The 20,222-nt window shown below is 39.4% G+C and overlaps 1 protein-coding gene across 14 annotated transcripts in view; it reads right to left on the bottom strand.

Moving 5' to 3' along the window:
* Positions 1-2,483: 2,483 nt before the first annotated feature.
* Positions 2,484-20,222, bottom strand: part of ikzf2 (IKAROS family zinc finger 2) — a 52,827-nt gene continuing 35,088 nt past the window's right edge. For 8 of the 14 annotated variants that reach the window (XM_081367999.1, XM_081368001.1, XM_081368002.1 and 5 more), the window contains 5 exons: positions 12,962-13,153; positions 11,137-11,304; positions 6,914-7,051; positions 5,130-5,255; positions 2,484-3,630 (listed from right to left, as the gene is read on the bottom strand). In XM_081367999.1, coding sequence (XP_081224125.1) covers positions 2,903-3,630; positions 5,130-5,255; positions 6,914-7,051; positions 11,137-11,304; positions 12,962-13,153 — 1,352 coding nt within the window. In that variant the 3' untranslated portion in view covers positions 2,484-2,902. Of the gene's footprint in view, positions 3,631-5,129; positions 5,256-6,913; positions 7,052-11,136; positions 11,305-12,949; positions 13,154-20,222 lie in introns of all 14 variants that reach the window. The other 6 variants (XM_081368006.1, XM_081368007.1, XM_081368005.1 and 3 more) reach the window with 1 other exon arrangement.

The following is a 20,222-nucleotide window of genomic DNA, read 5'->3' as shown; positions in this document are numbered from 1 at the left end:
TCAACCTTAGAAACAGTAAACCTTGGTCTTACTTATAAGATTTCTATCTTTAAAAATAAAAAAATATATATTTATATATATTTATTTGAATATTTGACTTTGTCAAATAGTGCTAAACAATTCAATATTGTTCAATATAATTCAAATCTCTCCTACAGTTCCATAAAAATGCTGATTTTTGACAACACTGTACCTGAGAAAACCCAAAAAAAGTTAACCGACACACAGCAAAAGATAACCCCTTTCAACATTTTTACCAAAATATACTGTGTATAATTCATACATACATTTATTCACTTGTATAAAAATACACTGCAAACCCTTGTCTTACTGTTTGTAAGGTCCAAGGTGAAGAAGAACATTTAAAAAAAAAAACACCTTTCTCTCTCACACACACACACACACACACACACACACACACACACACACAAAAAAAAAAATATTTACACAGATGAGAAAATAGCAGTCCCATACACTTTAAGGTAAAAAGTGAAACCTGGCTCTAGAGTGCCTTTCTTGTAAGTTCAAGTACTCTCCACTCCCATAAGTGTAGACTCATCATAAGAACACGTTTTGTTCATGTGCTCTTGTTCATTCAGTTGTAAACATAGTCTTACATCAATGTTTCCTTCACCTTGTTTCTTTTTTGAAACTAAACAAATACAATGTATAATATACAATAAGCTTTGATAACAATTTTATAAAATGCCCTGGAACTGTGGAGCACATTCAATTTCATGCCTGCTTGTGACACCAATCCAAAAAAATCTAATAAAAAATAAAGCATCTAAAATGCATTAAGATATTCATGCTTCACAAGAACAAATAAAATTCTTCAAAATGTTTCAAGATTTAAGAGGTGATATGTGTGCGCGTTGTGTCATTTTTTGGAGGTGTAAAAAAAGGAAAGCTATTTTTTAAAGAACAATACAATGCATTTCTATCTGTTGCCTTTTAAGTCTTTTTCCTCATAACGTTTAAAGGGCATATTCACAGTTTTTTTGGAGTTTTCCTCAAAGCAGAGAAGACAAAAGCAAAGCTTTAAAACAATAGGTACAACAAAGTCTGATAGTGATGTTAAGCTCTTTTAGCACTGACATAAAAGTCCAACAAATATGCAAGGGAGGTTCTGAACAGTTGTACATGCTGAGACGTATGCGTTGATTGAAGCTGGATTTATGGTTGTGCTACAGAACGCTTCATGTAAATATTCAACAACATCGAAGAAAGAAAAACAGAGTGTATGAAAGAAAGAGCAAGTAAAAAGGGAAAATAAACGACTGTGAACATTATAAAAACAAATAGTCAAAATTTTCACGACTGATTTTAATGCCCTGAAAATAATGAGAGAAGGTCTCTGCATCAAGCATGGGAAAATTCTAAAGAGTTGGAGGGAGTGAAACATTGTTTGATTAATAAACCGCGTTTTATCTTGTAAAGCTCTCGTGCAGTCTGGGTTAGCGATGAAATCTCGACGGCAATCTTCTAGCATCAACAGAAATTGTTGTTAGGTTTATAAGATCTACATTGTTCCAGTATCAGACAGATTTCTTTTTTCATTTGTAACTGCGCATAGGTTATCTATTTGTCTCTCAATGATAAAATATATTAGCTAACTAGAGTCGAATGAAAAATGCATATGCCACGCATGTAGGTGCATATTAGAAAGCTCAATAACAAATACATTGGTCCATGTGTGGGCTAAAAAGACAACTTTTGAGGATTGAAAAAGAAAATCTAGACTCTTTACTGATCTAAAGAGTTTGTGCTGTAACACTGAAGACAGTCAGAGGAGATTTATTTAACAAGGCATTAATAATGAGGCATTCGGTCTCAAAGGCAGAGTGAAATTCACAGATTTCAATCAAAAATATGGCAACCCTGTTGGTAAAGCATGTTAATATAGCTGCAGACTTGTTACACTAAACTGACTAGCTACACTAAACAATGATCTTTGTTCCCTTTATCAATAGCATGGAAATAGCATATTTTTGCCCAAGGCCTCAAGCTAATAGTGCAAAAAACAGGTTTATCAAGGCATGTCGCAGTGCTGTTTTCAGCGAAGTGCATAAGAACGCAAGAGATGATAGTAAGTGTGCAACAGAAGCAAAACAGCACGGAACACTCATCTGTCCTTAGCATGTAAAAAAAAAAAAAATTCAGTCTCCCATTTAAAATCTGCGAGACACGAGGGGATTGTCATCAACACTTCATTGTAATGTGTCCGAAAGACTGCCAACTACAGGACTGCTTTTGTGAAACCAGCATAGAACCGGCATGAGGAACAGGAAATTAGCACGAAAGCTTCAGCCCACACGCCGAACTTCATCGAAATGGAGCGAGTGATGAGAAAAGACGCTAAAAAGATACAAACCACTCTGTAAAAGGCAAAATCGTGCCGTTCAAAACATCAGCAAGGCACTAAGAAGCCACAGCAGCATGAAGCTATGAATTAGTCTTTTTTTTTTTTTTTTTTTTTTTTTCACAAAACTAAACGGTTTAGTTCTCCAGTGGTCCTCTGGTTTCTCGGTTTACCTGTAATATTGATCGAGGTCCGTGAAACAGGAATGACAGCATGCATCGAGGTAATAAAGATGACAAAAAAAGAGAAAGAACTTCACAACTTTAGATAACACATAGCTGCTCTGCTGGAAGGTTCAGTACACACACAACAATAAAATGTGTGTTTTGAAAAAAAAAAAAAACATTGGGAAAAAGAAAGTCAAACGAAACATTCACAAAAAAAACTACTCATCCCCTCACCCAGAACAAAAATCTTCAAACAGCTCCAAAATGAAAACATTTCTATTGGACCCAAACCTTCATATATCTGCCGATTGGTGCTCACGTAATGCTTCGGCAGTAAACTCGTGCCGTCTGCAGAAAATCGACTGCAAGAGTGCTAACGAAAGGTGTGTTCTCCACGAACAATGTGCGAGGAGAACTCGTAGCGATCTTTGCTGCGGTGGCCGCAGATGTTGCACTCCAGCGGGTCTCTGTAACCATGGCAACCCATGTGGATGGTGTACATGACGTGGTCCAGGAACAGAACGCGGCAGTGCTCGCACTGGAACACCCTCAGCTCCTGGCCCTCGCGGCTGAAGACGCGGATGCCATCCCTCGCGGCGACACGGCTGGCGTCGATCGCCCTGCCTTCCTCTGCCCGGCCAAACCCCGGGCTGGATCGCGACCTGTGCCCGGCAGCGCTGAGCTTGTCCCGAGGGCTGCTCCGTGCCGAATCGGCCGAATCCTGTCCACTGTTGCACGGCGACCCGTCTCGGGCCAATTGAGGATTCTTGGGCCTGACCAAGGAAATGGCGCCATTGGTTGGGTGCGGGAACTCTGCGTTTGGGTGGGGCATTGGAGGAGCCTCGCGACTGCTGGGCCTGTCCATGCGCGGGCCGAGCGGGTAAACCGGATGGAATAGCGGGTTCACCATTGGTACCACCTCGGCCATGGAGAGGGATGGGTGATGGACCACAGGCCTTAAGGAGTCAGAGCCCAGGTAGTTGATGGCATTGCTAATGGCATGGTCCATCATTTGGGCCTGCATCAACTCTGCTTCCTTTTCATACTTCAGGCCCATCTCATAGTTCACTTCAGGGTACGAATAGCGAACCATTTTCTCACCTTAATAGACAATGCAATAAAAGATGCATTAACAATAGCCTCAAAGTACTTTCCATTATGATCCAAAAATATACTAATCTTGCAATTTGCTGTAAAAGATGCATTTAAAGAATCTGCTACTATGTTTTCATTGCATTAATGATGGAAAGTCCCATTTGGAGACTGAAGTGAGAAAATTTAACCCCTGCATAATATGGATGCGGTAAACTGCACTGGTGTAGTCAGTAAAAGCAATGGCAAAGCTACAGGTGTGCAAAAACCACAGAATGAAAAAAAAAAAACCAACTCCCACTCAAAACCTTTTTTCTCTCTCTCTTTCACTTTAATACTTAGTTTGATTTCCGCATATATTGTCAATAGGCAAGTAGGCAAGTTGACTATATAAATGAAGATGACTTGACTTGACTTGGCGAGTAATGAGTTTCCTTTCAAATAATATTTTTCTATCTCTCTTGCATTACAATTTAATTGTATTTATGTCTTTATATTTTTAAAGTGAGTTCTGCTCTCTGTTCCTTCATGTGGAAACTCAGCATTCACTAAGCAGTTGCATGTGGTATTTCAGCTCAAAAACCTGCATATTACTCACTAACCACCCGCAATCCAGTTTAACCAGGCGCTAAATGCTCTGAAATAGCACTGTGCTGTATTTAAATAAGTAAGTCTTTATTTGTGTGCACCTTTTGAAATTAGACATTATGGCTTGTGCCTTATCCACCCAGCTCTATTTGCTGTTGCTTCTACGGAAAGTAGGAGGTGCTCATTTCTATTATTAAAAAGAGATTTTTGTGTTAATTTGTAATGATTATGGTAGAAGTAATTAATGAAATGATGATTAAATGATGGGAAAGTTCTTATCAGGTATATATATATATCTTGAACTTAACATCTAGGCACAGGAACAGTTTCTTCCCACAGGCCATTTCTCTTCTGAACAGTTAACATACCTCCCAAGGCATATGCCTGTAAGTACAAAACTCCCACTGTTTGGTGCAATATCTTCTAAGCTCAGGTAATATTTATATTTATTCATACTATTCAAAATACTGTAAATATGTTCATAATCTGAAAATGTTTATTCTGACAAAACCCAACTGTGACCTTATACTTTTTTCATATTTTTATATTTATATTTTTATTCTTAGAATTTGCATTACTATGTTTCTTGTTGTATTTGTATATGTGCACAGAAAAATTCCTTGTGTGTGCAAGCACACTTGGCAATAAAGCTCTTTCTGATTCTGATTCTGACCTGCGTCCTAGACAAGCTCACTTTCAATAAGACTGAAAACATATTTTTGGTAGTGTATGCACCAGTACCTGACTTAAAACAGAGCAGACAGAATTTGCATTTTGCAACAGGGACTGTATTTGTGAGGTTGAAAATGTTTATTCCGCCATGTGACCTGCCTTACATTCATTAGCACCGCTAGAACTTTGAAGAGCAGTGTGTTGCATACTGTAGATTCAACCACATTTACTGCTGAGGTGACACTTACCCACAAACTTCTGTGGCGTGGTGCTCTTCCGTTTACCCACATTCCCCAGTCTTTCAATTACAGGAGGCCGGTCAAAAGCCGCCATGCCAGCGGACTCCAGCGACCTCTGCTCCTTTGAAATCTCCCCTGGGAAAATAATAAAATGATTCAGCACATCAACCAAGTTGGTCCATAATACATGAAGAAAACTATTCATTAGCATTTCTATTCATCTCAAAGTTTTGCAGCCAGGTTGTTTTGAGCCAATAACCTGGGTCCTCATTTATAAAGACGTGATTATAAATGTGAATGAACTACAGTTACCAAAATGTTTCTATAAACGATTTATAAAACCTTTCCTAAATGCATTTCTCTTTATAAATTGCGGTTTATCTACAGAATGCACACAAATAACTCTTCATGGTTTAGAAAAAGTATGCCACTCATTATCAATGGCAAGGAAATACAAGTATACATATGCGCAATAGGCATGGCCTGGTTTCTGTACAACGTCTGTGTGTAGTAGGGCTGTCACTTTACGTTCGAAAATCGATCGCACAATCGATCGGACCAACCAACACAAGTTTCGAAAATGAAAATAGGAAATCGATTTTAATGGTCTATTCTCGGAGCGCGTCCAGCTCGTCACGATACGCTCGCAACGAACGCGCGTCACACAGCAACTGCAGGCTCTGACAAACACACATAACAGAAAATTAAACTTCTGCATAATGTTTCTCTTTTAACTACAAAAATGTGAATTCTGTCGGTATTCTGACTCAGACAGTCTCATGCATACAGATACAGATTCGGGCTACGGTCTACAATCGCCTACGTAGGCAAAATTTGTTTCGTAAACACAGGCATGTTGAAGACTGCAGTAATGTTTTTCATTGATGTTAAGGCAGTCCACTCTGCATATTGTTTTTCGAGAATGTTGCACTCCTGTTTGTCATTGTGCACGAAACTTCACGCCAATAAATCATCAGGAATATTGCTGACTTGTGCGCATCTCAAGCACCCTCTTTATGTTCGTCCTAATGCCTGAAACGTCTATTTTACAATCGATTCAATGAACACTTATGTCTCAAAAATCGAACAGGATTTTTTCACAAAAGTGACAGCCCTAGTGTGTAGGCATATATTAATATTTTCAGGGAAGCATTAATATATATAAATTAATTTCAGTGATTTAATTAGTAAAAGGCAGTTTAAATGTTGCTCATTTGTGCATTAAATTATATTTATGCTTACTGTGATGGCTTACTTATTTCCATAAACATGTTGAATTAATTCAATTACTGGTATATGTAACATTGAAAAAGTTCAACAGTATTGAAAACATAGAAAAAGCTCCTGATTTGTTTCTCACTTTTGATGGAGGATAAAATCCATGGTATTTAGAATCAAATCCGATCGCACGTAAACGAGGCCCTTGAACCGTAAATGCCATGCAACTAATTTATCTGGACAAACACAACAATGATGTCAAGACAACACTGATTTTAGCTAGAATGATAATGTTCCAAAGGCTTGTAGTTTGGACATCTACCAGCAGGGGTTAACCATGCTAACCAGCAAAACTGTGTACCCTTGGTGTCAATAAAATGTACCCCACAAATGTTTAGTGTAGCAAATCTATGTTAGTAACTGCTATTATTTTGTTTCCATGAAACATACCAGCTCATGGAACACCTTTGTGTAATCCAACACCAAAACGATTTCACAATAAGGCACAATAACACTTCATCACTAATGTGGAAAATCGTCATCTTACAATCTCAATTAAGTCATGAGCCACTCACCTGGATATGGGCCAGGATTGGAGGCGGAGTCCATTCCGACGCTCTGCAAGTAATTATGACACCGTTCTTTGTGCTCCTCCAATGACGTGCGCTGCTTGTAGCTCCGCCCACAGTAGTTGCACTTGTGTGGTTTGCCCACTAAAATACATCAAAGAGTAGTAAAATAAGTATTAAGACGTAAAATAACTCATTCAGACCGCTCACACAACTGAGTTTCAGTCTCCAACTGAGTAAGCGAGAAAGTGGGCAAAATCAGATTTCGTGATGATGCAACCACTACAACGCGGTAAGGGGGTTTGCTCCAGAATAGGATAGAATTACGTACTATAGTGGTTATATTTGATGTAAGTTTATCGTCATCGATCTGTAATTGGTGCCACGAGTGATGACTTGGAAAGTCTCTTTAAACAATAAACAGAAACCGAGTGAGTGTTTCTCCTCAGCCGGATAAGGTGTGAAGTGATTCACAGTCAGTTCCACTAAGATTAGGTCAGTGCAAGGGCGATAATGCGGGACAAAACCTCCCAAAAGATGTAATAGAAACAAGCATCTTGTCCTTCCGTCGTGGGCAGAGAAGAGTAGGAGGAGGACGATGCTAAGCCTCCAGAAACAGATGTGAGTTTTCCAGTAGCTAAGGGAACAATTCGTTCATTGATTCATTCCGAGTTTCATTCATCAATTGGTTGAGTCATTCATTTATCTGTCATGTTTTTTCTCATTCACTCATCGGTATCAATTCGGAACATAGCCCACCATTATGTTTGCGCTGTTCTGTTATGTCAGCTAAAAACATAATTAAAATTGAGACAGGGGCTGCTGTTAGCACTGTGGTCAATCCTTGGTATAAGGGACTTTCAGAATTATTCATAAAGTGTGCGGCAGTGAAACAAAACAGCCTAGCGAATTGAGTCATACTGTATGAACTCAGTTAACCAGTCTCTTACTGCACGTGAGAAAATAATGATAATTCACACCTGTTACTAGCAAGCCTGTGGGATTACCTGTAAGTGTGCCAATTGTAAAAATACCCCCTACACTTTTCGGTAACCCTCTTCAAAGCACCATAGTGCTTTCCGTCTGAAGCAAACAGTGACACTGTGAGGTGACCTTTCACATGTAGAACGAATGTCAAACAACGGAGGCCCTGTCACTTCTGTGGGATAAGGATGGATTATACTTTATATTGATTAATATAAAATAATATGATTATGTGAACTGTCACATCATGACAGTTGTGAAGATTTACTAAAGTTGTTTATTATTATTATTATTATTATATTTAAATAGTCTTTTATGAACTTGGTCTTACTCTGTAAAGGTCAGGTAATCAAGGGATCTAGTGCAGACTCTTACACGTTAATAGTTTTGTGGTCTTTATATGTCAGTGGGTGACTGTATTGGAAACAGTTTCACCTGATGAGAGAGCTCTGAAAGTGACATTTTTTGTCACAGTTTCAATATTTCTAATAAATGGGTGTGTGCCTGACAGCACATTAGAAATGGTTTGCGCAGACATTTAAGAGGATACAGTGTATCCACACAGACAAATATAGCCTATAAATGGAAAAACAGAACTGAACTGTTTGGTTCAATGAACTGTCAAAACACCTGCAAGCTGCAAAGTCTGGAACAGGCAATCATGCTAATATGCGATGGAGACAAAAATGCAAACTGTTTCGGGGCAAAAGAAATGCAATGGTTTTATCGATTAATACCAGCCATTCAAAACCCTATGAGTTCCTGTAGCAGAGTTTGGACGATTTAGAAAAAATCCCTGTCTAAGCACTTATTCAAATGCAAATTCATGCACATAGTGATGCATTAAAGCCCTCTAAACCGCATCCATTCGGGTTGAAAACAGGAAACAGTGAGATGAGGATGACATTTCATTTCAAGTAAATGCCTATCAATTGTAGAGCATCAGCAAAAGTGCTCAACTTACTCAACTGGTAGTTAAACACTCACCCGACTCAAAGCATCCTTTCCCTGAATCAAGCGTTAGCCCCTCACCTCACGTTTCTTATTTTACTAAGCTGCCAAAGACAGCCAAAGCAACCCAAAGAAAAGTCACCAACATTATGAATCACGCCTAAAACTGTGGTACAATATATGCTGTTTCAGTTTCATCTTTTAGAGAATGTCTGTGGTCTCTGTGCATGCATATGGATTTCAGCGAGAGCCGTTTGTCAACGACTGGATAGCAAACGTGTTTGAATGTTTTAACTCCCTCTCAACGTAACTTCCCTGGGCTGTTTGCCACCAATCCTCCTGTTGCCAAGGGCCAAAAGAGGATGAGTTCTTTCATGTGGCGCTAGTTGCACAAGAAGTCGTCAAACCTGCTGAGTTCCTCGCATTCTGCTCCAGCTGAAGTGGCTGCCGGGAAGGCGGACGGGACACCAAGGGAGTGGGGAAGGACTTGTGGCAAAAAGGGCGAGACCACCCCAGGTGACAGTACTCAAATTACTCATTAAAACGTCTCTAGCAACAACTACACGTCTCACACTGTGGTAGAACAAACCTTTCTTGAGGCATCTCCTAAATAATGCCTATAGAAATGGATATGCAAATTATTTAATGACTCTCATTGGCCACAAACGTTTATACGCTGAGCTAGTTGGGTGCGTAGGCTTTGGTGGTAAAAGTTTTCGCACTGACATTTGATATCAATATGATAGACCACAACACACAGACACACACACCACATATTTTGCATAGTTTGTTGATTAAATGATGGAGAATCTATACTACTAGTATGGATACACCAACTCCTACTGTCTCATGACCATTCATGACATTTTTGAAGAAGAGTATAATCATCAAAACTGTGAAATAAGACAAATGGAAGTAATTAGTGACCAAAAAATGGTACAAAAAAATAAAATAAAATAATAATAACATAAAATAAAATAAAACTGGTAGCCTATTTTAGCTCCTTCAAAGTTGCTATCATTTGTCCAGATTACAGAACACAAAATGCCAACCATCTCTTTTTCCATAGAAATGTAATCTTTGAAAAGAAATTCAAGCATAGACAATTTACACTAGAGTTTAAAAGTTTGGGGTTGGCAAGATATTTTTTAAAGAAATTAATACTTTTATTAATCAGGGACGCATTTAAGGATGCATTAAATTGCTCAAAAGTGAAATTTATAATGATAAAAATAGTTTTTTTCAACTGTCTAATCATCAAACACTCCTAAAAAAGAATTACAAACAAAAATATTAAGCAACACAACTGTTTTTAACATTGCTAATAAGAAGAAATGTTTCTTGAGCAGCAAATCAGCATATTAGAATGATTTCTGAAGGATAATGTGACACTAAAGACTGGAGTAATGACTGCTGAAAATTCAGCTTTGCCATCACAAAAATAAAATTACATTTTAAAATATATAAAAATAGAAAACATATATTTCACAATTGTTTCGTTTTACTGCGTTTTTGATCAAATAAATGCAGCCTTGGTGAGACTCAAGAACAAAAGAAAAAAATCATAAAGACCCCAAACTCTTAAATGGTAGCGTATTTAATATAAAATTATATTGTTTTGAAGACTAAAATAGTTCTCCCACCATGACCATCAGCGTATATGTGAAACCAAAATGTAGCTATGTCTTTAAGAATTATTTCATAAATTCAGCCCACAAAAACAGGACACCACAGACATCAGCTGCCTGGCCTATAAAACTGCACTATCCCTGCGCTGTGATTAGAGCTGCAAAACAGGAAATGACAAAAGACGAAGAGAGGCAGAAAAACACGATGAGAGTGATAGGCCGCTCCTGCTCTCCCTGTGCATTTCAACAAGCCTGTCCCTGAGTGATAGCTTGTGAAGTCCCGAGCTGAGCGCTGATGGTATCATATGACCCGGATCTTCAATGATGAGGACTAGACAACTGATGGTGGGCTGATATGAAAGTGGGTTAGAGTGTGATGCTTCACCAAAGCGACACTTCCCTTTGGTTGACAGAGAGCATTTCCTTTGGTGGAGCGCAAGACTTGCAGGCAAACACAACAGCATGTCCTAGGTGGCCTAACCGCAGTGTTTGCTAGGTTGTCTATACACGTCCCTCAGGACAGAACAGATCTGCTCAGTTTTTCCAGAACATGTTAGCTGTGGCCACAGAATAGCAATAATTCTTTACGCTATGGCACACATTAATACCAGACTACTGCCCATACGTGTCTTCTATATAGCATGTGCAGAGTTGTGGTGATCTGACCTGAGTGTGTGCGCAGATGTCCAGTCAGGGCGTCACGACGTCGACAGGCGTAGCTGCAGAACGGGCATTTGAAGGGCTTCTCTCCCGTGTGGAGTTTGATGTGCCTCAGCAGGTTGCCCTTCTGAGTGAATGAAACCCCACACTGGTTACACTGGAACGGCCGTTCACCTGATGGACAGAGTCACGAACAAGAGACACATACTTATCACCGGTTTAGCTAATGTTAATAAACATAAATACTGCAGTGTTTTCGGTGCAGCAGTTTTTATATATACTGTTTACCACACAGCACATGCAGGGATTGCTTTTTCCACTCATGGTTGGCTGATATATTGAATATAAAAGCAACAAGCCATTTGAATAGCAGCCTTGATATAAATAGAAAAAATGGTGTAGGATTTGTAAAATATATTTGCCAGCCTATCAGTCTATATAAAGGACTCATTTGTGGCATAATCTGAAATGTTTGTGGAAGTCTCAGTGTGGCCTCATATTTTATATTATGTTGAGTACTTCATGTACTCAACTGTCACAGCATTAATTACATAGCGGAGGAGGACTCTGGTGCTGAATGACAAAATAACCTTATAAAGTTCATACACTACACAGTTGAATACATAGTGCATACATTCTTATTTTATAAGTGCATAGTGTATAGCGCGTCATTAGGTACACAACTATAGTATCACGTAAATTATACCATGTGACCTCAATCATTTCCATTTTTGCCATTAATGAGTCTTCATCTCAAAAAATTACTTTCACAGCTATGATAACTACACTAAGCCTCTTTGATACAATTTGTTGATTGGGAACCCAATTATGTTGAATTAATTGGATTAGTCATACATCAGATCTGCTGCGTGAGCACCTGCTTTAAATTTAGCCTGTGACTCTAAAACACATTTGATGGACAAACAGAAATTTAAATCATTCGTTTATTAAACCCCACGTTGAACGTCAGGGTGCTGCCGTGGCTTGATAAGGTGAACGTTCTATCATTGTGGGCAGAGATGAAAACCTGGAAAAGTGAAATATGACTCTTTACTGCTAGCGTGTTGTCTGGCACTATCAGCGTCAGCCCAGGGCTTGGGAACAGGTTGTGGAGGATTCCTGGGATGCTTTCCCTGAGAATAACTCCTAGTCTTAACTATTGTCTTCTTATAGAGCAGCTACAAGCTCCACACCCTTTTAACACTGAAAAAAGGAAGAACGCATGAGTGACAAGCTTTGGTCACGAAAGTGTTTTGTTATTTTAATGGGAAGTCAGTGAAATGTTCTCTGTTGAAACTTACTTGAGATGTGTCACAATAAATTTAGGCAAATCATTTGCACTTTGAATTGCTGGATTATGATGCCTTGCATAAAATGGACATGATATAATTAAAATAAATGTTTTTTTTCTTTTTTCTAATTATATTATAAAGTACACATAGCCTAAATGTATCTTTTATAATATCTTATCTTTTAAATTTCCATTTTATTTAGGGTTACCACACTTAATTCTTTGACTTTTCCATAACCTTTTCTGTCATTTTTATGCAAATGTATGCTGACTTACAAGCAAGTTTTATTCTAGCTCAAGCTCGTTTTACTCAAGCCCTCACAAAGAACAATACCTAGCTGATGAAATTTTTAGACCAGAGCAAAACTAGAAGACATAGATTTCCTTTAGAAGGTTCCATGACTTCTCTATGAGGTTTTGAGATTTTCTAGACTATCTTTAAAAAATATATATATATAAATGTATATATTTTTCCTGAAAGTTTTTTTTTTTTTTTTTTTATCTTAAACTTCTAATCTTAATATTTACCATTATATTTACCATTTGGCAGTCTTATTCCTGTGTCACTCTGCACTTCTGTTCCTGGCCCAGCATCTTGTAAGTTGTTTGGACTGTCAATCATGTGCTCCTCCAATCCAGAACCTTCCTCACCGCTGTGACCCGCCTCATCTGGACCACTGGGCCTTCTCTCCGTCTCTTCCTCAGTACCTTCCTCTTGTTTGATTGTGCGTGCTGTAAGAAAAAACTCAAGCTTTTAAACAAGTTTTCAAACAGAACAAAACACAAAAGCCAAACATCACCCACTGCACACTACAGTAGTTTCCATACACATGATCAAGCACTAACGTGTGAGTTAAGACAAGACTCTTTTGAAGTCACTCGTTACTATGACAGCACATTGACCAAGAAATCTGTTCTCCAACATGAAAACAGCATTGGGATGTCAACAAACAGGAAAAAAAAAAAGGCAGAAGCAGCTGTAGTCTCTAGAGAAGGGAGGCAAACGGTGGGCAGGTGGAGTTCTACATGACTGACAGTGGGAGACAAAGAGGAGGCGGGCCAGTGCTTTGGTCTGGACTGAGCGGGTCTCTCCATTATCTCCGTGCGCAGGCTGTCGAGCACCTCCAGGGAGGCCACCCCCACATGCAGAGACACACAGAGCGTGACAAAAATAGACATGCAAAGGGACGTATAAACACAAAGCGACACGTAAACACGCGACAGCCCGGCCCGCAAGTTTTCCGTCTCAACCACGCACACTCTCCAGGTTTCACGACAGATGGAAAAAGAGCAGGCAGCTCTCTATGCCATCCAGACAAACCTGTTTGTAATTTTACTGTGAGTTTAATCTCTGGGCGAGAGCTTGAGACTAAGCTTTGAGTCACCTCCGTCTTTCCCATCCGTACAGTATGAGTGTTGTCCCTTAGGCAAACCTCTCTGCTGTTTCGCTAGATTTGAGTCACAGTCTGAAAGTATGACTAAAATCTTTCTAATCCCCCTAAAAAAAAGCTCAGTACTGTTTGCGGACTCTAAAACCAGTGCGATGTCACTCATAAACACTACTCGAAAGGGACTAGTTTTCCCTGAGGAGGTAAATGTGTATTTCACAAACATAATTTGTGATTTTAATCTTATCGAACTTGTATTTTCTCCTCACGCAATCTTGGTAAAAATGTCTCAGGTTATGTATGTAACCCTGGTTCCCTGAAGAGGGAACGAGACGCTGCGTCAAGACGCGGTGGGAACCCCTCTGTGTGATTGCATCATGAAACACGTATGAAATCAGTCCAATGGCGTGACGGAACGTCATGTGACGTCATCGACCAGGAAACTATAAAGCATACCTAGAACAAACAGTCACTAGCTTCTGAGCAAGTCGCTCACAGGCATCCAGGGAGTATGGCAGGTCGACGCAGCATCTCGTTCCCTCTTCAGAGAACCAGGGTTACATACGTAACCTGAGACGTTCCCTTTCAAGGCGAAGTGGGAACAATATACCCACGACGCCATAGTAACAAGTGCCTGTCCGTGTGAAATCTCTGTGCACACTAAGACGAAAGCACCTGCACTTCTGGAGTGGAGCCGAGGTCAAGGTCATAAAACCTCATGTGTGCGGCTAGGCAACATCCCGCCACATCACAAACATATTGGAGGCAAACTCCTGACAATAATGTTTTAGAAGCAGCCATACTCCTAGTCTCTTGGTCTGAAACCTCACAGTGCCATGAAGGAAACGTTACTAGAGGGTGTCTCCCCAAGGATACATCACTTAAAAGGACGTGGTAAGCAGCTAAGGCCGCCATGTACACCTTTAGTGAGGAGGAGGATAGACCTGCGGAGAAACGCTCCTGCAGGAACTCCAGCACTTCAACCACAGGTCAGATAAGTGGGTCCAGCTGGTGCTCTCCGCACCAAGAAGTGAACAATATCCACTTCAAGGTGTAGAGTTTCCTCATGGAGGGAGCTCTGGAGTGGAGGATGGTCTCAACAACCTCAGTTGAGAGACCTGAACTTATGAGCTGGGCCCCCTCGGAGGCCAAGCCCAAAGTTTCCACAATTCTTGGCGGGGGTGAAGGCTCAACCCGCTCTCGCCTGGGAGAAAAAGTCCCCCCTGAGTGGAATCTCCAGAGGAGAGCCGTCGAGGAGAGACTCTAGGTCCGAGAACCGTACTCGGGCCCGCCAAAACGGGGCTATTAACCCCCTGAGGTCGACAATCACGCCGGCGCGATCTGCTCGTTTTTTTTTATATCAGTTCAAAATACTCTGTTGATTTTGATTTTACATACTTGTATTGTACATCATTCAAAACTGTTAAATGTCTTCTTTTATTTGTGTACACTCATAATAAAAATAAAATGTTGTGTTTTTCGTAAAACAAAGAAAATAAAACATGATGCGCGTTCTGCCGTCTCTCTCAATGTGAAACTCATTCTGAAACGCGACAGAAAATGACCTGTAACTCAGCGAATGTTTGTCACACAGACTTGAAACGCATGTCTATACAACGCTTGGAATCTCTATTTTTAAAGTATGTAAATAATATAAAAAACAAATATTCTATTTTTAAGTAATCCATACGAAAGCAGCGGCATGTACAGTTTCTCAAACGCGTCCTCATTAAATTTAATTTGAACACGCCTACGAGCGCACGAGCGATTGACATGCAAATGATCCATGCGGAGAAACGCAGACCTGTAAACGCCCTCATCACCTCAAAACAAAGAAGCAGAGACTTCGTAACTTACTCCTTACTGTGTTTGAAAGACGCGGCAGAGCTTACATTGGATTTAGGCTACCTCAGAAGAAGAAGAACGCGATTTGAAGACAAGAAAGATTTAAGGTAAGAAATTTTTACATATTAGTTTGTTATTGTTGCATAAATGTCTCATTGCAGTTGAACTGTTGCTAGATATATGGGGAATATTATAATATTTAGACCCGTGTTTACTGTTAAGCCTACTGTGTTTGTGGATATCTGATCAAACGTAGATATGTATGCTAACCATAATGTTTTATATTTGAGCGCGATCGCGTTTGAATGTATCATTTGAAAATTTGAAAAGCAAAACACACCAAACGGCTTCATGTTTTTACTATTATCTCATTTCATATCATCATAACGAATGGAAACATTTGAAGTAACATGATAATCAATATATTTTTCTCTAGCTTGGTTGTTACTGAAATATTTTGGAAGATTTATACTGCTATCTATTGTTATTATTATTTTACCCAGCACTGCGCATAGCTTATGCCTACAAGGCACAACAAACCTCGTGTTCATTATATTATATATTGTTGGAAACATTTGTGTGTGTGTGTGTGTGTGTATTTTGTGAATTTTAAAAAGCAATTTTAACCAGAAAAATCTAATATTTATTTGCAAAATCGTGCAGGCCTTTCTCTTGATATCAGTATGTTCACTTTTTTTTCAGGGCCCAGATGCCACTGAGTCCTGCCGACTTCAACATTCACATGAGTCTCTGGAACATGAACATGGTAAAGTGAAAATCAAACACCTTGGAAATTAAAGGTATGTACAATGTTTTTAGGAATGGCACAAAGGTCTCTGTCTTTGAAGTGTTTTTTTTGGCATTTGTTGTGTATCTTTGGATTATGTTGTGTTGTAAATAAATCCAAACAATTTAAAAGCCATTCTTTTTTAAATCTCCTCATTTACAGTATTGTGCAAGGTTGCTCAGAATGACAGGGCTATTAGGAGCTATATTAGGATAGCTCCTAATAGGGCCGTTGGGGAGGTTCTTTGTCTTTCTCAGGTGAGAAAAGCTTACATATTAATGAGCTGCCGAATAAGGCTTTCTAACACAAAACACGTCATAAAATTTTTAAATCAATATATTGTCTTATCTGAATGAGCAGTCAGGGTGATTTTCACATTGTTTTGGAGCAAATATTCTAGGCTACGCCATACAATTTTCAAAAGTGTTGTGAAGAAATAATCAGTATGGGTTTCATGGCCTTATTTCAGTGAGAATTTTTTTTTGTATTTTCACAAACCACGCATAAATGTCATTATCTCAAAACTACAAACTTTTACATACATGCTGCTGATATATTGTTGTAGCAGAGTTTGTGCTGAATACAGTGTAATTAGACTTTAGCCATGAAAATGTCACAAGTAACAGAAATAACCAGAAATGTCAGAGCATGTCAGAACACCTCCAGGGCCCAGAAAACAGCTCAGACCCCAGAGGGTTAACAGAAGACGGGCCCCGTCCCGGCGAACTCTCTCCAGAACTCCCGGGAGCAAAGAGATCGGGGGAAATGCGTACAGACGTGACGCCCCCTGATGGTTGATGTAAGAGCGGACAAGCACATGATGGCCCCTCAGGTCTGGAAGGAAGTGTTTGAGAGCTCGAAACACCACAATCATTTCTAGCCGATTTATGTGCTAAGAAAGTAGATGGTCCTGCCATAGACCTTGCGCCGAGTGACCACTCATGATCGCCCCCCAACCTGTGAAGGAAGCATCTGTCGTCAGCATTACACAACGACAAGAAGCCCCCAACACTGGGCCTTGGGCGAGGAACCAAGGTTTCTTCTACATGACTAAGGCACGTAGGCATCGCGCATGACCTTGATCATGCGAAACATATTTCCCCTCTGAGAAAACCCCTTAGTTCTGCGCCACCACTGCAAGGGACTCATGTACAGGAGGCCAAAAGTTATTACGTTGGATGCAGCTGCCATGAGACCCACCAGTATCTGAAACTGTTTCACAGTGAGTGACTAGCCTAGTTTTACCTAGGCCGAAGGAAAGAACCCAATATTGGCACACTTCGCCCCCGAAAGCTAACCTCAGGGACTTCCTCTAATGAGGATGGTTGGCTACATGGAAGGACGCGTCCTTCAAATCTATCGTGACAAACCAGTCCTTGGACTGAATCTATGACACAATCTGTTTGAATGTAAGCCTCCATCCTTCTTTGGAACAATGAAGTAACGGCTGTAAACGCCTGACTCCCTGCTGGGAGGAGGAACCTTTCTATAGCCTCCTTTCGCAGAAGAGTCTGTACTTCTTGCTCCAAAACCTACTAGACCAGAACTCGCTGGAGGGCACCGAAGGGAGGTGGAAACCATATAATGAGATGTTATCCAATTCCCCCCGGGAATTCACCATTTATTTCCTCAGAACTAAATGACTCCTCAAAGATGAGTACATATTTAATTTTCTCAAAAAATTAAATGCAGCCAAATATCAACCAGAGAAGTAAACACAGTCTGGATGAAAAAGCTGAATAGTATATTAATACAGACATTTAACTCCTCAAAGATCAGATGAGTACATATTTAATTTTCTTAAATTAAATGCAGCCAAATATCAACCAGAGAAGTAGAAATGGTCTAGGTGAACGGCTGAATACAGTGTATTAATATAGACTTCATATTATAATCTCAAACAATAAAACATACATAATTAGTTTGCACACAATCATAAGAGAACGAGAGACAGGGAAATTCCAGTCTGCTGTGTTCCCTGTGCATATTATACATTGCGGACCCATTATCTACACGTTGCCTCGGCAAACGCGAGATGAGCCACTAGATTATTATTGCAGATATGCAGACCCATAATCTACGCGCTGCCTCGGCAAACGCGAGATCTGAGCCACTAGATTCTTATTGCAAACCCGTAATCTACGCGCTGCCTCGGCAAACGCGAGATCCGAGCAACTAGACTCTTATGCAGTCCCGTAATCTACACGCTGCCTCGGCACACGCAAGATCCGAGATCGAGTCACAGAATCGAGTCAATCTTTATTGACTTTCTTCCCTCGAGAAGAAAGTCAACAGGAGCAGAGCTAAAACTCTGGATAGTGCTCATGTTACACTTCGGGAATTTATGAATGAACACTGTCAGCCCCCTTTTACTAGAGCTGACCCTGCATGCTCTACTCCAAAACAAACAACACATGAATCGCGTGTGTCCCCACTCGTAATGAAGCGAGGGTAGGGACAAACACACTGTTCAAAGCTGTTTGCTCGCCATACTCCTGTCTAGATATTTTATGCTTGTGGACAAACAACAAAAAACAGAGACAGTTTCACACAGAGCACTTGCTGAAGACACAGAAGCTAGTGACTGTTTGTTCCAGGTATGCTTTCCCTTGATAGGGAACTCTGAATCAAACTACCCACCGTTTCACCTATCTGCAATTCTCTAGGAACTTTGAAGACCTTTATTAGCTTGTTCAGGTGTATTTATATATATATATATATATATATATATATATATATATATATATATATATATATATATATATATATATATATATATATATGAAACATTTATAATGTAAATAATTATAAAATATAAGAAATATACTATATTGTATATCTCTAGATAGTGTATGTGTTTATACTGCATGAGTAAATATATGTTCAATATATTTATACATATGCTGTACCACATCTTATCACATACGTACATCTATATATTATAAAGTGTATTACTGAATAGAAAATTACATAAATTATGATATATTAGTAAATATATTGTCACATATCTTTCAATATATGAAAAACGGCAATTCCTTATGTATTATTCAATCTATTTTATATAGAATATATATATATATATATTTATGGATAATAATTGCCATTTAAAAATGGTAAATAATAAAAAGGTAATTAAAATGGTTTTATTTTAAAACAACTACAGTAGGATGTTATTTCAGTATAGTCGTTTAGAAGATCCCCTCTAAATAGTGCTATACATACAGAAACACAGATTAGCATAAGTAAGTTAAAAACGTCTTTAAAAACGTCCCATTTTGATTAAGAGACTGTTTACACACGGTGACATGCAGATTTGCAGAGCTTTTGAAAGTTAAGTGCTGTGTGGCAGTGCCACAAGATAACCTCACTTCACTCACTGGCACTTCCAATGAAGTATTACAGGCGTACTTGCTTAATGTTGCACAAGAGATCTTCACTTTCAAAGAAACACTTATGACTCGCAAGAATAATCGCAAGCTTCGGTGATTACAAAATTGTACCCAAAGAAAACAAGGTGCAATCCTGTCAACACATCATAGTCGAACAGCATTACCTCAATGTGTCGAGACGTACTGTATGTTTCTTCCTATTTTTCTGTCCATTCTGTCAATCATGACATCAGAAAAAAGCTGCTTGCGGTTCTATAGCAATAACTATCTATACCGTACACGTTATGGAGTATCTATGATGGCTGCAGCTGAGTGAACTTGAAATGGTTGCCGGGACAACATACAGAATCCTGATCAAAGGAGATGAATGAGAACAAAACGCACTCAGTGCT

This window comes from Scardinius erythrophthalmus (assembly GCF_964197995.2).
Source record: "Scardinius erythrophthalmus genome assembly, chromosome: 6".
Taxonomy (NCBI): Eukaryota; Metazoa; Chordata; class Actinopteri; order Cypriniformes; family Leuciscidae; genus Scardinius; species Scardinius erythrophthalmus.
The sequence above is the reverse complement of the archived record's forward strand: the minus strand, read 5'-3'. Positions and strand labels throughout refer to the sequence as shown.